Below are 18,790 nucleotides of genomic sequence, written 5' to 3' on the forward strand. Positions count from 1 at the left end.
AATAACCACAGGATAAAAGAGGGGTACAACTCCACACAACTCCCACCACCAGAACTCTGTATCCCATCCCCTCCCCTGATAGCTTTCCTATTCTCTATCCCTCTGGGAGTATGGATTCAGATCATTGTGGGATGCAGAAGGTGGAAGGTCTGGCTTCTGTAATTGCTTCTCTGCTGAACATGGGTGTTGACAGGTGGATCCACACTCCCAGCCTGTCTCTCTCTTTCCCTAGTGGGGCAGGGCTCTGGGGAGTTGGGGCTCCAGGACACATTGGTGGGGTTGTCTGTCCAGGGAAGTCTGGTTGGCATCATGGTAGCATCTGGAACCTGGTGGCTGAAAAAAAGAGTTAACATATAAAGCCAAACAAGTTGCTGACTAGTTGTGAACCTAAAGGCTAGAAAAGTTCATATAGGTCACATAGGTTCCTAAGCTGAATATAGGCCCTCAATCAGATCAAATCAATGAGGTTTATAGTCAACAATATTTATACCCCTTTCCCATATTTGGGATCTACTCTTTTCCCTGATCCAGCTTTCTGGTCCTTTTTTTTCAGCCATGACATCATCTCCCCAGACAATAACTTGGATCCATCTGCATATCAAATGTCAGCTTCAGGAAAAACAAACAAAAAAAAAACTAGTATAGTCATGAGCCCTTTGGAATATAACTAAAATAGGACTACTAACTAGCTACAAAACAGAACCCCCCTCCCCCACACTTCATATGACCTTTTCCAACTTTTAGGTTCATGATTAGGAAACACCATCAATTTTGAAAAGTGGGCACTTCAAATCTTCTAGGATATGAATGGGTAGCCTTATTATTTTTTTTTCTGCCAAGGACCATTTGTATATTTTAACTCATTACTCATGGCCATACAAAATCATCAACTTAAAAACTGGCACTTTATGAAAGAAACAGATTTGTGGAATTTCTGGTCCTGCCTATAGTTGCCTTGGCCCCTAGGGCCAGACCAGTGATGCTGAGGGTCATGTGCTGCTGCCTGCAGGCCCCAGCCCTGCTCTACGAGAGGAAGAGAACATCCACACTTGGCTGCTGGTCTTCAGGAACTTTGTCTACTTGAACAGTTCCTCGTCCCTGCCTCAGGGTCAGGACAGCTGGGCGGTCACACTGCTACCCAGTCCCTGTCTGGTTTCTCCTTCTATTTCAATAGCTCTGTGTTGATTTCTTTTTTCTTCTTAAAATTTAAAAAAATGTTTATTTATTCCCTTTTGTTGCCCTTGTTGTTTTATTGTTGTAGTTATTATTGTTGTTTTGACTGATGTCATTGCTGTTGGATAGGACAGAGAGAAATGGAGAGAGGAAGGGAAGACAGAGAGGGGGGAGAAAAAGATAGACACCTGCAGACCTGCTTCACTGCCTGTGAAGCGACTCCCCTGCAGGTGGGGAGCCAGGGGCTCAAACCGGGATCCTTATGCCGGTCCTTGTCCTTCGTGCCATGTGCGCTTAACCGGCTTCGCTACCGCCAGACTCACTCCCAAGCTCCATGCTGATTTCAAGATGAATTTATGACTTGAAATCAACATGCTACCCAGCCACTTGACTAGTCACCTTAGTTTTGGGGAAAGCCTGAATTATTCCCTCTCCTGATAGTTTTCCTGTTCTTCCTCTGGGAGTATAGATCCAGGGTCATTATGGGATGCAGAAGGTAGAAGGTCTGGCTTCTGTAATTGCATCTCTGCTGAAACATGGGTGTGGGCAGGTTGATCCATAGTCCCAGCCTGTCTCTCTCTTTTCTTAGTGGGGCAGGGCTCTGGAGAGGCGGGGACTCCAGGACACATTGGTGGGGTTGTCTGTCCAGGGAAGTCTGGTTGGCATCATGGTAGCATCTGGAACCTGGTGGCTGAAAAAAGAGTTAACATATAAAGCCAAACAAATTGTTGACTAATCATGAACCTAACAGCTGGAGTAGTGCAGATGAAGATTTGGGGTCTCCCTTTTGTAGATAGGTAGTAGGCCTATTTTAGTTATATTCTAAAGGGCCCATGACTCTACTAGTTTTTTCCTGAGCCTGACATCTGCTATGCAGGTGGACCCAAGTTATTGTCTGAGGAGATGATGTCTTGGCTGGAAAAAGGGCTAGAAAACTGGATCAGGGAAGAAAGTAGCTCTCAAATATGGGGTAGGTGTATAAATATTGTTGACTGTAAACCCCATCGATTTGATCTGGGGCCCATATTCAGCTTAGGAGCCTATGTGACCTCTGCATCCCTGTAGGTCTGAGCTCACATTCTGTGGTCACGAGTAGGAATGTTCTAAGCTGCCCCAATATCAGGACCCATCTTCCTCAGGTGGAGTATAGAGTCTGTTGACCAGCCTCCTTTCAGAGGATGGAACATTCTCTACTGTTGTTGATCCAAGTTGAGGGCAAGGTCCTATGGGGGCCCACAACGGGGTGTGTTGTGTTGTTCCTGAGGGAGGCCAGTGACAATGGAGAGAGGGATGTATTTGAGGTCTAGGCCTGTCATGTCTGATACTTGGATTCTTTAATTTTTTTTCTCTGATTTTTTTTATTGGGGAATTAATGTTTTACATTCAACAGTAAGTACATTGGTTTGTACATGCATAACATTCCCCAGTTTCCCATATAGCAATACAACCCCCACTAGGTCCTCTGAATCCTTCTTGGACCTGCATTCTCCCCACCCACCCACCCTAGAGTCTTTTACTTTGGTGTGATAATGCCAATTCTATTTCAGGTTCTACTTGTGTTTTCTTTTCTGATCTTGTTTTCCAACTTCTGCCTGAGAGTGAGATCATTCCATATTTATCCTTCTGTTTCTGACTAATTTCACTCAACATGTTTTTTTCAAGGTCCACCCAAGATCGGCTGAAAACGGTGAAGTCACCATTTTTTACAGCTGAGTAGTATTCCATTGTGTATATAGACCACAATTTGCTCAGCCACTCATCTGTTGTTGGACACCTGGGTTGCTTCCAGGTTTTGGCTATTACAAATTGTGCTGCCAAGAACATATGTGTACACAGATCTTTTTGGATGGGTGTGTTGGGTTCCTTAGGATCTATCACTAGGAGAGGAATTGCAGGGTCATAGGGTAGGTCCATTTCTAGCCTTCTGAGAGTTCTCCAGACTGTTCTCCACAGAGGTTGGACCAATTGACATTCCCACCAGCAGTGCAGGAGGGTTCCTTTGACCCCACACCCTCTCCAGCATTTGCTGCTGTTACCTTTTCTGATGTATGACATTCTCACAGGAGTGAAGTGATATCTCGTTGTTGTCTTTGGATTCTTTAATTTCTATAATATATGAAATAATTGAGGCAAGTAATCAGAATGAATACGTAAGTAATTTCCTGTTTTTTTTTTACCTCTTTCCTTCAAAGAATTTTCATTTTAGGTTATTCATACTAAACAGTAACCACAACTTATTACTTTGTTATCTTTTCTAACCTTAGATGTTGCAACTGAACTCTCAGGAGCTGAGGACCCTATATTTCTTTACCCTGTAGTTTTGAATTGGTCTGTTAAAGCTGCTGTGAAAGAAGGTAGGTTCCTGTCAGTTGTTCACTCTACTTGGCATTGAAGATTCTTTGTTCTATTGTTGCTTGCTATTGCTCTAAGCAAATTTCGAGTTCTTTTTTAAAAAAAAAAATCTTTTTATTAATAAGACATACAGTTCAGCATAGATGAAAATCAGCACATATATGCATCACATTTTTTCCATTTCTTTTTTAAAATGTTATTTATAAAATTAAAAAATATCGTTAAGACCATAGGATGAGGGGTACAATTCCCAACACCAGAGCTCCTTATCCCATCCCCTCTCTTGAAAGCTTTCCTATTCTTTATCCCTCTAGGAGCATGGACCCAGGATCATTATGGGGAGCAGAAGGTGGGAGGTCTGGCTTCTGTAATTGCTTCCCCACTGAGCATGGGTGTTGGCAGGTGGATCCACACTCCCAGCCTGTCTCTGTCTTTCCTTAGTGGGGCAGGGCTCTGGGGATGTGGGGTTCCAGGACATGTTGGAGAGGTCCTCTGCACAGGGAAGTCAGGTTGGCATCATGGCAGCATCTGCAACTTGGTGTCAAAGTGCTGGAGGTGAAGAGTTACCATAGCAGGCCTGGAATCTCTGGACACCGTCCCAAGTGAAACATGCAGAGGTGGTATTGGTTGTATTGATTAGGTTGAAATCAGCAGATGCAGTATCAACTGGTATGGTTGAGTTCTTTTTTTAAAATAAAATTTGTTATCTTTATTTGTTTATTGGGTAGAGACAGTCAGAAATCAAGAGGGAAGGGGGAGATAAAGAGGAAGAGAGACAGAGAGACTCCTGCAGCCCTGCTTCACCACTCGCAAACCTTTCCCCCTGCAGATGGGGACTTGGGCCTTGAACCTGGGTCCTTGTGCATTGTCGCACGTGTGCTCAACCAGGTGCGCCATCACCCGGCCCCAGATGTTAAGTTCTTAAAACATTCAGAATAATGCAGAGTCAGTTGCCAAATGACAAAAGAAAACCTGAATAGACATCTGGTTTAAAGTCTAGAAAGAACCTTGATGATTCTTTCTTAGTTTGGTAATAGATGGTATTATGATGAAGCGTGCAAAAACATGGAACTGAAAAATGTGTATGTGGTCTTTATATTCAACTGTAAAGAAATAGCAGGATTAGGGGGTCAGATGGTGTTGTACCTGGGTTAAGCACACATACCTGCATGCATAAGGACCCTGTACAAGCCCCCACTCCCCACCTGCATGTGGGCATTCTGCAAGTGGTGAAGTAGGTTTGCAGATGTCTCTCTCCCTCTCTGTCTCCCCTCCACTCCCCTCTCAATTTCTCTCAATTCTATAAAGTATAATTGAAAGGGAGAAAAAAAAAAAAAGAAACAGCAACATTATTACTTAGCTCGGAGTATGGGGTATCATCTTAGATGGAACTTGAAGGAATAATGATCAGTGAGAAACAAGAAAGAGAAGAATGAATATGGGATGATCCCACTCAGAGGAAGAAGTTAAAAAATAAGAGTGCCAAAATGGGTCTGAGAAGGTGGGTTCATTGTTCTTTATAGCTGCGTACTATTCCATTGTGTATATATACCACAGCTTTCTCAGCCACTCATCTGGTGTTGGGCACCTGGGTTGCTTCCAGGTTTCAGCTAATATGAATTGTGCTGCTATGAACATAGGTGTGCACAGATCTTTTTGGTTGGGCATTATGGAGTCCTTGGGGTATATCCCCAGGAGAGAGATTACTGGGTCATATGGAAGGTCCATGTCTAGCCTTGTTAGAATTCTCCAGACTCCTCTCCACAGAGCCTGGACCAATTTACTTTCCCACCAGCAGTGCAGAAGGGTTCCTCTGTCCCCACAGCCTCTCCAGCATTTGTTGCTGCTGTCCTTTTTGATGTATGTCGTTCTCGCAGGAGTGAGGTGGTATCTCAGTGTTGTCTTTATTTGTATTTCTCTGACAATCAGCGACCTGGAGCAGCTTTTCATGTGTTTGTTAGCCTTTTGGATCTCTTCTGTAGTGAATATTCATATCCTCTGCTCATTTTTGGATGGGGTTATTTGCTTTTTTGTTGCTAAGTTTGCTGAGCTCTTTGTATATTTTGGTTACTAGTCTCTTGTGTGTATGGCATGTGAAGATCTTCTCCCACTCTGTAAGGGCTCTCTTTGTTTGTGTGATGGTTTCTTTGGCTGTGCAGAAGCTTATCAATTTGATGTAGTCCCATTGGTTTGTTTCTGCTTTAGTCTTCCTTGCAATTGGGTTTGTATCATCAAAGATGTCCTTGAGGTTTAGGTGGGAAAGTGTTTTACCAATGTTTTCCTCTAAGTATTTGATAGTTTCTGGTCTAACATCCATGTCCATGATCCATTTGGAGTTGATTTTTTGTTTCCCTGTTGTAACAAATGTCTATTTGTGGTAGAAATCTTCCATATCAATAATTGTTAGGAACTTGCTTGTTTTCACAGTTATGAAGTTTAAGCAGAGGCCCAGATTCCTGGAATTCTTTACACAGGTCATGCTAAAATGCTTGAATGATGAAAAGTTTCAACTTGTGATAGAGATGACAAATCCCATCACTGATTTCCTAAAACGGTAATTCTAATATCTATTTTATTAGCATTAACAATTTTAAAAGATACAAATAACATCATCACTTTAAGTTACATATACATTTGTGTATGTGTATGTGTTAAATTAGAAAGATCTACAGTTAAAACACCTATCTGAGAGACAAAGGTAACAAGTGTCTGTGTGTAAATAAATATTTATAAAAATTAAAAAAAATATTTACAAAACTGACCTAATGACTCAACATATAGCATAGAACATGTTACAATTCCTTGCAGGAAATTTCTTGCAGTGTTTTCCTCTGAGTGAGGATGGATAATATCTAGGACGTTAGCTTCTTTCAGGCAGGATTTGGGGTCCACACGATAAGTTCAAAATAGTTTAAAGATTTTGATGTAAGTTCCCAAATCATACTTACACAGACAAAAACACAGATATGCACTTTAGGATCTTGACATCAGAGAGACATTTGGAACTTCAACCCCATTAACAAGAATAAAGTGACAGGACTGGACTCCATCAAACTCAAAAGCTTTTACACATCAGAAGAAAATGCAATCTAGCAATTGAGAGAAGATATCTACATATCACATATCTGACAAGGGGTTTATTCCCAAAATGTGTAAAGCTGTCATACAGGGCAGTAACAAAATTCAAGCATCCCAGTAAGAAACTGGCCACTAGAGACAGATCCACAGACGTATGGAGACATGCTTGACGTCACTTATCACCAGGGAGATTTGAATTGAATCCCCAGTGAGAGATCACCTCACACTGCTGAGCATGACCCACACCAAAAATATTGGAAATGATGCGTAGTGGTGAGGATGTGAAGAAAAAGAAACTCTGGAGCAGTGTTGGTGGGAACAGCAAGTGGCACAAACCTGGCAGGAAGTGGTATAACGATTTCTTAACAAATACGAATGAAAAAACCTGAGAATTCTGAAATTCCATTCATGAACATTCATCTGAAGGACACAGGAGCCAATTCAAAGGGACATCCACACCCCTTACTCCTGTGTTCTCAGCAGCAGTACTCACGGTAACCGAAGATGGAATCAGTTAATGCCTGTAGCAACAATTGGGTACTTATTGTCAACTCTGTGTTATTTGTTCTAGAAAATATCATTTGACCATTAAAATAAATATCCGTGTTTTTTGGGACAAAATAGATGGGACTTGAAGTGATTAGGCTAATTGAAATAAGGAAGTGAAAGAAAGATGATTACCTGGAAGGGGTCCACTCATATGTTAAATAGACATAAAACAAACTTATTTGCAATAATAATAATAACAACAACACAAGCCTTTGGACACTGAAAACTGTTGTGATTGCTGGATGGAGTCCAGAGGGAGAGTGGAGGGATAAGTAGAGGAGTGTCTGGTGCAGTGGCGTTGGAAATTTGTTGGTGTGTGTGTGTGTGTTGAGTCTGAAACTACACCCTTAAATTGTTTATCATACTGTAAATCAACGTTGATTCAATGAAACACAAGGTAAATAGCCTCTGCTGTTGTTTGGACAGAAGGAGAAAACTTGGTCATCATCTCACTTGCTTAGTTCCTGCTGGGATTCAGAAATTGAGGGCAGCTGGGGACTTAGATGTGGCAGAGCCCTAGACTGAGCTCTGGTGTGAGTGGCTTGTCTAGACTGTTAGATGGTTATCCTTCGTAAAGCAAAGTGCTCAGAAGGTGCCATTTTCCATTCAGCTTTGTTCCCCCAACATCAAATAAGCTCCGATATTTTTTTGTTTCAATCTAGACTTTGATCTTTTGAAAAGCGGTTGTTCCTCAATGAACAGGAATATTAATCTGACTTATGCTTGGACACAACCAATTTTGGATTTTATTTTTGTATAATTTTAGTGACAACAGTTATTAAAGGTTTATTATTGTGGGATATTTCTGAAAATTCTCAAAAACCCCTTTAAACTGACTAAATATTTTTTGTCTTAGGAGAAATGACTCTCTACTTGGAATTAAAAGACCAAAAAATAAGGATAATATTACTTTCAATAAGAAATCAACCAAACCTTTGAAAAAGTTCAAAGCTGTATTAATGGAGTTTGCAAGAGTAAGTCTCATATGAGTTTTAAATTTTAAGCTAATGAAGAGATTCATGTATCCAGAGATGACTGCATAATAATTTATTTTAATGAAACAAGGAGATGCCAACAATCATAATCCTGTAGCTATATGCCTTATAGTTTGTAAGATGATGTCCTCTCGAAATTCTCTTAATCAGTTTTTTTTAATCTACAAGAATCATTGTGGTAGTCGTTTTAATTGAGAGGCATAAAGTCGTTACTTCAATATCTGGAGAGAGAAACATCTTAGAATATGAGTAAATCACAGTATTGTGCTCAGATTTTTAAGTTCGCTTTGTAACATTCTTGTTATCTCCCACCCAAAGCCTGGAGAAGTGGTGCCAAAAAGAAGTAGAAAGAAGGAAACTCTAAGGGAATTTCTTTCCAAAAATCCGTTCATTTCTGAAATGCTGGAACGTGAAAGGTACTCACTGATTACATCGGTCAGCGTTTGAGAGTGACTGTGTGTTGGACATTACTGTGGGTCCTAGGGATGCTCTCGTGAGTCAGACCCTGCCTTTGAGGGGCTTACACACTGGTGAAAGGAACTCACTGGACAAGTAAACACAAGTAACACAACACTGGAACTTCTTGATCAATTTTATAAAATAAATGAACAGGTTGCCATGATATAGAGTCATTAGAGTAGAGTCAAGTAGAGTAATGGAAGCAGTATGGCTAGACAGTGTAGTAATTGTAAATTTTAATCATGTTCTTTTTTTTTTTTTTTTTTGCCTCCAGGGTTATTGCTGGGCCTCGGTGCTCAAGCCACTGCTCCTGGAGGCTATTTTTCCCCTTTTGCTGCCCTTGTTTTATTGTTGTTGTGGTTATTATTATTGTTGTCCTTGATGTCATTGTTATTGGTTAGGACAGACAGAAAATGGAGGAGGGGAAGACAGAGAGGGAGAGAGAAAGACAGACACCTGCAGACCTGTTTCACCGCTTGTGAAGCACCCCCCCCCCCAGGTGGGGAGCCGAGATTTGAACTGAAATCCTTATGTCGGTCCACGTGCTTTGTGCTGGTCCTTGCGCTTTGCGCCATGTACCCTTATCCCGCTGCGTCACCGCCCGACCCCCTAATCCTATTCTTTTTTTAATACTTAAAAACTGAAGTGATGTCGCCTTACATTGCATTATGTAAGTTTCAGGTGTGTATCATTAAAAACCAGTCTACATGTCCTCTTTGTCCTAATATAAGACTTCACCCTATCCCTGCCATTCTGCTAATAACTAATTGGTCTTAAAATCTGTATATTATCGTTTTATTTAGTTCATCCTTTTTGTTTTCTCTACATAACCACAGGAGTCTGTCTGCCTAGATTTAAAGGGAAATTGACTGCAAAGTCCTTACCACTGAATGAGGATATAAGCACTGTGCTTGAGAAGTAGTTTCCTTGCTTGCTTGCTCCTTTCCTTTTTCCCTTCCTCCCTCCCTTCTTGCCTGCCTGCCTGCCTTCTTTCCCTCTCTCCTTCCCTCCCTTCCAAATGTTTATATGATTTCAACAGTATCTATTGTATTCCGTTCATCCTGCTTTCCTTGAGAGAGAGAGAGAGAGTGTGTGTGTGTGAATGGATAAACTAAGACACACTATCTGTTACAGTGATCAGGACACTTTAGCTTAATGATTGAAATGTTTCCTTCTTCTCCAATGTAAAATAGACTGACACTGAACAAAAGATGCAGTAACACTCCAAAAGCAAGGAGTAAAATTGATGAAAGCATTTTGGAGAAATGAAATAAGGCCCTGTGAACTACTGTGTAACTGTAAAAATAATGGATCTGCTTGTAGGCTTGACAGAGAAATGTTCAAGTATAGACTACACTTCAAATCTGAACAGCTAGCTAAAATGCTAGTTTTACTCCAGAATGTATTGAGTTGCATTTATGGATTCATGTCATCTATAGTTGATATTTTATTCTCTCTAGAGTCTAGCTTATGCTAAAAAATGCCCCTTTGTTTCATTTCCCAAAGAATGGATGAGAAATGATGTTGACTATTAAGGTTAGTTGATAAATATGAGCATAGTATAATTTAGTTATCTAGTTTCAAGTGGCCTTTTAGTTATGGGAAAGAAATCTCTGGTTCAAAGCAGGCAATAGAGAAAATTGAGGGCAATGAGTAGTGTCCTTGTGTCTACTGTTTAAACTATTGCTTTTTCAGTTTCACACTTCTCTCTCTCTCTCTCTCCATATATATGTATAATACACAGCCAGAAAAATAAAATGCACATATAGGTCTGTCAATAGGGCTGTCAACTGACTTCCTGATGTGTTTATATTTGCTAATATTTTCTGTAATTAACTATCTAGAAGGTTGTGTGATTTTAAAACTCCTTTCTTCCTCTACAGAAATAAGAGATCCGATGTTAGAAAAATAGCATTTCGATTCCTGGTAGATACCTTCAATCCTATAGTACTATCTCGTGCTAAAAAAAGGAGGTTCCATCAAATATTTCTTGAGGAGATACCTTGGAAAGCTCAGATGAACCTATACCTGGCAAATGCATACTTCAACTTGTTTTTAGTAAAATTATGGGAACGGCTGAAATCAAAATATGGTGTTTCACACCCAGCATTCAGGTATAGTGTGTGAGCAGTGCGCAGTGCACAGCATCATAGACACGGTCACACCCAGCGGTCAGGTATAGTGTGTGAGCAGTGCGCAGTGCACAGCGTCATAGACACGGTCACACCCAGCGGTCAGGTACACTGTGTGAGCAGTGTGCAGCGCACGGCGTCATAGACACGGTCACACCCAGCGGTCAGGTACACTGTGTGAGCAGCGCGCAGTGCACAGCATCATAGACACGGTCACACCAGCGGTCAGGTACAGTGTGTGAGCAGTGCGCAGCGCACAGCATCATAGACACGGTCACACCAGCGGTCAGGTACAGTGTGTGAGCAGTGTGCAGTGCACAGCGTCATAGACACGGTCACACCCAGCGGTCAGGTACACGGTGTGAGCAGTGCGCAGCGCACGGCGTCATAAACATGGTTATATTTTTATGCTCAAGAATCCAATGTTCATGATAGCTTACCGAAGCTATGGAATACCTGGCCTGTTTCTGATCTCAGAGTATTTCCGAACAGAAGTTCTGAATATAAACCTTTATAAAATACTCATCTACATGTGGATTTCGGTGGAAGGATAAATATGATTCCAAGATAAAATTAATATTTATTGCACAAAATTGTAGCTGTTAGTAGGAGTTAGGCAAGTCTTCATTTTATTTGGAGGTATTATTTTGAACTTTTATAAACACAGATCCTATCTCCTCATGTAATATAGATTTTCTGTCATTAATTCAATACATACGTTTGAACTCTTATTGGAGTGGTTGGCGAAAGAACTATGGGAGATTAAAAAATAGGTGATAGGGAGTCAGGCTGTAGCGCAGCGGGTTAAGCACAGGTGGTGCAAAACACAAGGACCGGCGTAAGGATCCCGGTTCGAGCCCCCGGCTCCCCACCTGCAGGGGGGTCGCTTCACAGGCGGTGAAGCAGGTCTGCAGGTGTCTGTCTTTCTCTCCCCCTCTCTGTCTTCCCCTCCTCTCTCCATTTCTCTCTGTCCTATCCAACTACGATGACATCAACAACAATAGTAACCACAAAAATAAAACAACAAGGGCAACAAAAGGGAATAAATAAATAAGTAAATATTTTAAAAATAGGTGATAAAACAATATAAATATCATGTAACCATTAAAAGGTGATTCAAACAATACTTATTGGGGGCAACAAGATACATATGTAAATATGTAGCAATCTGTTAGCGTAGATCATATACAAATATATACACACATATATGCATGCACCTGTAAAATAAATGTTATAGCCATGGGTTCATTGTAGAAAAAATTGTTCAGATCAGGATAACTTCCTCAGTGTTACCTGAGCACTCCTGAAATTCCTTTGAGAATACACTCTCAAGTCTTACGTGAACTTCCAGTCACATGGCTCCATTCATGTGTTATTAACAATAATGAGACAATTACTGACTTGTGTCAGCTCATTTGATTCTAACTCCACCTTATTAAATCTCTTAATGTACTTGACATATATTTTTATTTTGTTGGAGTTTTCACTGCTTAGAATTCGATTTGGAAAGGAAATCACACTATCAATATGACATGGCATTCTGTATTATGGATCTCTTAATTAACTGTGTTTAAATCAGGTGATTTCAAGCTGACATAAATCATTGTTTCAGAGATCATTAGAATGAATATGTAGTAAATGTTTTGTTCCTGTTCACAAGGACCCTTTCAGGGAAATAGATGTTGATACTAAAATTTCTAGGAGTAAAGTTATATTATACAATCTTAAAAGTTAACAAGAAAATGTTTGTTACCTTTAGTTAAGTGCCAAATACTTTGTGATGCAAAATTTACAAGTACTATCAAATATGTTTTAAATAAAAGTAGGCTGTATTTGGCAGATACAGTTCAATTTTTCTTACATCATTTTATATTAATTTTCCTGTTTGCAGTTTCCGATCATGTGACCCGAATATGTTCTCATTATATAACTCAGGGACAGTGTTACCGACAGCAAAGTTGACTTTAGAAAACTGCAAAGTGATGCTTGATTTTCTTTTTACAACTAGGAAGAAAAAAGCTAACTTTCCATCAGGTAAAAATAAATTTGTTAATATATTATGAGATTTCCTTTTTAAAAAATTTCCATCAGTGACTTAATAATGATTAACAAAATTTTAAGATAACAGGGGTACAAGTCCATACAGTTCCCTTCACCAGAGTTCTGTGTCCCCTCCATTGGAAGCTTCCCTATTCTCTCTCCCTCTGGGACTATAGACCAAAATTCTATTGGGGATGCAGAAGGTGAAAGTAATTGCTTCTCTGCTGGACTTGGGCATTGGCAGGTTAATTCATACTCCCAGCCTGTTCTGTCTTTTCCTAGTAGGGTAAAGCTCTGGGGAGGTGAGACTTGCAGACACAGTGAAGTCAGGGTGACGTCATACTAGTATTTGCAACTGTGGCTGAAAGGCGGTGACAAGTTGTGAAATAAACAGGAGCCCAAACATAGGAATAGAGAAGATGAAATTGAGCTCTTCTGGTGGGAAGAAGCTAGGAAATCTTTTTTGGATATGTTCCAAGGGGCCTATGACTTTAGCCATTTTTGCCTAATCCTGATAGGGAACATTTAGGTGGAATAAAAATAATGTCTGGGAAGATGGTGTCAGAGTTGAGAATAGGGCTAGAGAGCTGGAATGGGGCAGAGACCTTTTTTCTTTTTATTTTCCCTTTTGTTGCCCTTGTTTTTTTTAAATATTTATTTAATTTATTTATTCCCTTTTGTTGCCCTTGTTGTTTTATTGTTGTAGTTATTATTGTTGTTGTTGTTGGATAGGGCAGAGAGAAATAGAGAGAGGAGGGGAAGACAGAGAGGAGGAGAGAAAGACAGACACCTGCAGACCTGTTTCACCGCCTGTGAAGCGACTCCCCTGCAGGTGGGGAGCCGGGGTTCGAACCGGGATCCTTATGCCGGTCCTTGTGCTTTGCGCCACCTGCGCTTAACTCGCTGCGCTACAGCACGACTCCCTGTTTTTTTTTTTTTTTATTGTTGTTGTAGTTATTACTGTTGTTGTTATTTATGTCGTCATTGCTGGATAGGACAGAGAGAAATGGAACGAGAAATGGAACGAGGAGGGGAAGACAGAGAGGGGGAGAGAAAGACAGACACCTGCAGACCTGCTTCACTGCTTGTGAAGCGACTCCCCCTGCAGGTGGGGAGCCGGGGGCTTGAACCGGGATCCTTATGCCAGATCTTCACGCCATGTGCGCTTAACCTGCTGTGCTATCATCACCCAAACCCTGCCTTTTGGTTTTTATTCACTAATGCCACACACACACACGCACACACACGCACCACACAGACACACAGGTTCCACTGGCCAGGAACTGTAGTGCATTGCATTTAGGAGATTACTATTTGCTGTATTTAAAATTTTCTATACTTTTTTGTGGTATTGCCATCATATGTATATTTTTCCTTTTTTCCTTTTTTTCCCCGCCAGTGTTGACTCTGGGGCTCAGTTCCTGTACTACAGGGCTCTCACTCCTGGTGGTCATATTTCCTTTTTTATTTTACTTTATTATTTTTTTTTGATAAGACACAGAGAAATTGAGAGGGGAAGGAGAGGAGAGACACCTGCAGCACTGGTTTACCACTTGTCAAGCTTCCCCCCTGTAGGTGAGGACCAGAGGCTCGAGCACATGTCCTTGCACATGGCATGTGTGGGTCAACCATGGCATCAGCCAAGATGCACCACCACCTGGCCCTGAATGCATTACTCGTCTGATGACAGGGCCAACCCACATTGTCATCTGGTCAGGTGAGGGACCTCCAGGAGGTGGAGAGACGCAGGTGAACAGGACCCTGGATTGAAGTGGTGACATGATTCCTTAAATAGAACTAATTCCACAAGTGAACATTTGCTTCTATTGTCTTTAGGCTGTTACAGCCCCTACTATGTAGATGTTTAATAATGACATTTTGAATGCTTTGTAACTTAACTGCTGGTCAGGATGCTTCACAAGCCAGCTAACTACTTCCCAGGAGTGTTGATGCACAGCTAAGGTGCTTGACATCCTTTCTAAATCTCCTAGGGTAGATTCAATTTCACCGGTACCTTTATGCCATAGTAGGAATATTGAAGTCTTTGAAAGTAAATTTCCGAGTCATAGAAACTGATTTAATTTTTATTTATTGGATAGAGACAGCCAGAAATCAAAAGGGAAGGGAGTGATAGAGAGGGAGTGAGACAGAGAGACACCTGCAGCGCTGCTTCACCACTTGCAAAGCTTTCCCCCTGCAGGTGGGGACCAGGAGCTCGAACCCTGGTCCTTACGCATTGTAATACGCGCGCTCAACCAGGTGCGCCACCACCCAGCCCCAGAAGCTGAGTTTCCTGTGTAGATAATAATATGTAACATCTTGAGCTTTCTCTTTCTTTTTTAAAAAATTTATTTATCAAATGGAAATATTGACAAGACCACAGGATAAGAGGAGTACAATTTCACATAATTCCCACCACCAGAACTCTGCATCCCATGCTACCCTTAAAGAACCTTTTTTTTTAAAATATATAAAGCTTTGCATGACATTGCCAATAGAATATTCTATTGAGACAGTATTTAATGTGAAATTCTAAGGGAATGTTTGTTTGCAGCAAGAGACAAAAATCTCTTTTTTTATATATTGCACCAACCAGAGAATGAGAGTCTAGAATTGCTATGTCACTTAACTCCAGACTATGCCACTTAACCTTCTAGCTATGTGTGCTGGGGATGACCTTTTTGGGGTGGAGGAAATTAAGGGACTGCTAGCAGGATCCTGTCACTGTTCCCTCCAGGAGACTGACACTCCAGCATCCACCATTCCTGTGCCTTTAGCCATCATCCTTGCCTGAAACATCTTCTCCGATTTCTTTGTGCATAGCTACACTACAGCAACCCATAAAGGCCCAATCTAAGTCTAAAAACACAGACTTTGCATTAAGCGCACATGGCGCAAAGTGCAAGGACCGGCGTAAAGATCCCGGTTGGAGCCCCCGGCTCCCCACCAGCAGGGGAGTCGCTTCACAAGTGGTGAAGCAGGTCTACAGGTGTCTGTCTTTCTCTCTCCCCTCTCTGTCTTCCCCTCCTCTCTCCATTTCTCTCTGTCCTATCCAACAACAACGGCATCAATAATAACAACAATAAAAATAAATAAATAAATAAATAAAATATATTTAAAAACACACACAGACTTTGCTTCTCTAAACACTGGCTTGACTTCGTGTTCACTGTATCTGTGCTAGTCCCGTCCTGTGTCCATTTAGGAAGAGACTGTGCATGACTCCTTTGGTGTGGTCATCTACTGACTGTGTTTTCTGAACTTAATTCTTATGTTTCTAGTAACATTCGACTTTACCTTTGTACCATAGATGCAGAAGAATTTTCAATATTCTTCAGTTCCAAAATGACTGATGAAAACAGTAGCAAGGCACAAACGATTTACGACTCAGACTCTCAGTCAACTGTCAGTACTAAGGAGAAGGACCGCGCAGGACATTTGAGTTTCTTGGAACATTTCACAAGAATCTTTTTGTGTTGCAGGAGAGCAATGGTAACGTGGGCCTTGACATTCACTAAAACAGTAGACATAGATCTCAGCCCACGAATCGGGCAAGCGAGGCACGTGGGGTCGTTCATTCAGTATTCAGAATTCAGTTTCAGCCTAGAGACAAGACGTGCTGGACTCTGTGCCAGTCATGCCTGCAGTTTCCCTCCAGTGGTCCTGTGGTTCTAGCCACTGTCACGACCCTCTGCTCATCAGCCATGTGACCCCCCCCCCCCCACCCCCCAGAGCTGAGGTGGCCTTTGCCCTTGTTCACACAGCTGTGGATGGTGTTCACATGACCCTGGGCTGCTGCTTGCCAGACTTAGGCCATTCATTAGTTTCTCTGGTGACACCCCGGGTCCTCACTCAAGTTCCATTCTCTCCAGGGAGGACTGAAGACTTTCTTTCCCCCAGCAGTAGGAAGGGGCCTTCCGGGTCACAGGCAAACCCTGGCCCAACCCCGACTTCCTGCTTCTGCAGCCTGTGTGCTTTAGCAGATGCTTGTCTCTCTTCGGTTTTAAACATGATACGGTATATTATTATTATTTTATTTTGTACGAGCCCCAAACACAGGGGGATTGTTTATTTATTCAGTTTATTTTTTGTTTGTTTGTTTGTTTGTTTGTTTTCCTCCAGGGTTATTGCTGGGCTCGGTGCCTGCACCATGAATCCACCGCTCCTGGAGGCCATTTTGCCCCCTTTTTTGTTGCCCGAGTTGTTGCAGCCTCGTTGCGGTTATTATTATTGCCATTGTTGATGTTGCTTTGTTGTTGGATAGGACAGAGAGAAATGGAGAGAGGAGGGGAAGACAGAGAGAGAGGGGAGAGAAAGATAGACACCTGCAGACCTGCTTCACCGCCCGTGAAGCGACTCCCCTGCAGGTGGGGAGCCGGGGGCTCGAACCGGGATCCTTACGCCGGTCCCTGCGCTTTGTGCCACCTGCGCTTAACCCACTGCGCCACCACCCGACTCCCTCAATTTATTTTTAAAAATTATTTATTTATTTTCATTGGGGGATTTAATGTAGTAGATTATTGAATTCAGAATTGCTTTCATTTTATTATGAAGACCTTTGCTTCCTCCTTTTTTTTTTTTTTTTGCTTAGCAGGAAGAGCATATATTTCCACATCTGTCCAGAGGCAAAAGGAAGCTGGTGAAACAACTCATTTATGTTGCTTTGTCATGCATGTGACCCCACTTTGAGGCTAGCCGCCAGTGCACTGAAAGAAGTTTTGGAGCTGTGGTCTCTTTCACACACACAATCTCAATCTCTCTCTCTCTATCTCTCTCTCCTTTCCTCCCTCCCTCCCTGTATCTTAAAAAGAAGAAGGGGGGGCTAGGTGGTATCACAACAGGTTAAGTGTATATAGTGTGAAGCTCAAGGATCCTAGTTTGAGTCCCCGGCTCCCCACCTGTAGGGGGGAACGTTTCCCAAGCAGTGAAGCAGGTCTGCAGGTGTCTATCTTTTTCTCCCCATCTCTGTCTTGCCCTCCTCTCTTGATTTTTCTCTTTTTCTCTGCCCTATCCCATAAAATGGGGGAAATGGCCACCAGGAACAGTGGATTCATAGTGTCATCACTGAGTCTCAGTGGATTAAAAAAAAAAAAGTTGAGAGAAGAAAGGAATACTTTTGCTCCCAAGTTGTCCTTGGGGTGATTTAAAAACTAATGTAGAGTAAATCTACATCCACCCTTGGCTTGACCTTAAGTATCTCACTTCATCTCACCTTTTCTTTTTTTTAAGTTTTGTGACACCCCCACCCCAGCTTTATTAAATGAACAAATGTGTGTGGGGGTTGGATATCCTTGTAGCAGCATTTCTTACTGTGCTGGTGAATGATTAGAAAATGGCAGCTATGAGGGCAGGGTGGCTATGAGATGGCATGCTGGTTGAACACACTCATTAAAGTGTGCAAGGACCGGAGTTCAATGCCCAGGCCCTCTCATCTTATCTTTTACTTTTCTTTAATTTTTAATTTAATTTAATTTATTATTGGATAGAGTCAGAGAGAAATTGAGAGTGGAGGGGAGGATAGAGAGGGAGAGAGACACCCGCAGCCCTGCTTCACCAGGGGCTTTGAACCCGGGCACTTGCTGGTTGTAGTGTGTGCCACCACCTGGTCCCTCACCTCTCGTCTTTCCCACTGACTTCATACCCCTGGAGGCCTGGCTTCTACTCACCACTCAGGAGTCGGAGCCTGTTGCCCGTGCGTGCGTAACCTGCTCCCTTTGCGCTCTGTGGCCACGAGGCACCAAGGGTAGTTCCGACCAGACCCAGGGGTGCCCTGTCTGCTCTTGCTCCCTGAACCTTTGACTTTAGAAGCTCTCCTCCTCCCCACACTACACTCTGCCTTCACACAACTTAAACTGCTCCACAGGCCTGTCTCTGCTCCTAAACCACTTCTTCAGAAAGGGCCTCTTTTCTGTTCACTCGTTTGACTCCAAACATGCCCTTCAGGCTCTGGTCAAATTCTATGTCATTTCTGTGACTTTCCCCTGAAACCTTATTTTATTCATCTCCATATCT

At 42.0% G+C, this 18,790-nt stretch overlaps 1 protein-coding gene across 1 annotated transcript in view; it reads left to right on the forward strand.

Annotated features, from left to right (window-relative positions):
* The window catches only part of CFAP54 (cilia and flagella associated protein 54), a 373,056-nt gene that overhangs the window by 154,607 nt on the left and 199,659 nt on the right, over window positions 1-18,790 (forward strand). The window contains exons 29-35 of the mRNA XM_060195585.1: window positions 3,438-3,527; window positions 5,953-6,079; window positions 8,009-8,126; window positions 8,466-8,563; window positions 10,490-10,720; window positions 12,630-12,772; window positions 16,089-16,270. Of these exons, the coding sequence (XP_060051568.1) occupies window positions 3,438-3,527; window positions 5,953-6,079; window positions 8,009-8,126; window positions 8,466-8,563; window positions 10,490-10,720; window positions 12,630-12,772; window positions 16,089-16,270 (989 nt within the window). The remainder of the gene's footprint in view (window positions 1-3,437; window positions 3,528-5,952; window positions 6,080-8,008; window positions 8,127-8,465; window positions 8,564-10,489; window positions 10,721-12,629; window positions 12,773-16,088; window positions 16,271-18,790) is intronic.

The sequence above is a fragment of the Erinaceus europaeus genome, chromosome 7 (genome assembly GCF_950295315.1).
Source record: "Erinaceus europaeus chromosome 7, mEriEur2.1, whole genome shotgun sequence".
Classification (NCBI taxonomy): Eukaryota; Metazoa; Chordata; class Mammalia; order Eulipotyphla; family Erinaceidae; genus Erinaceus; species Erinaceus europaeus.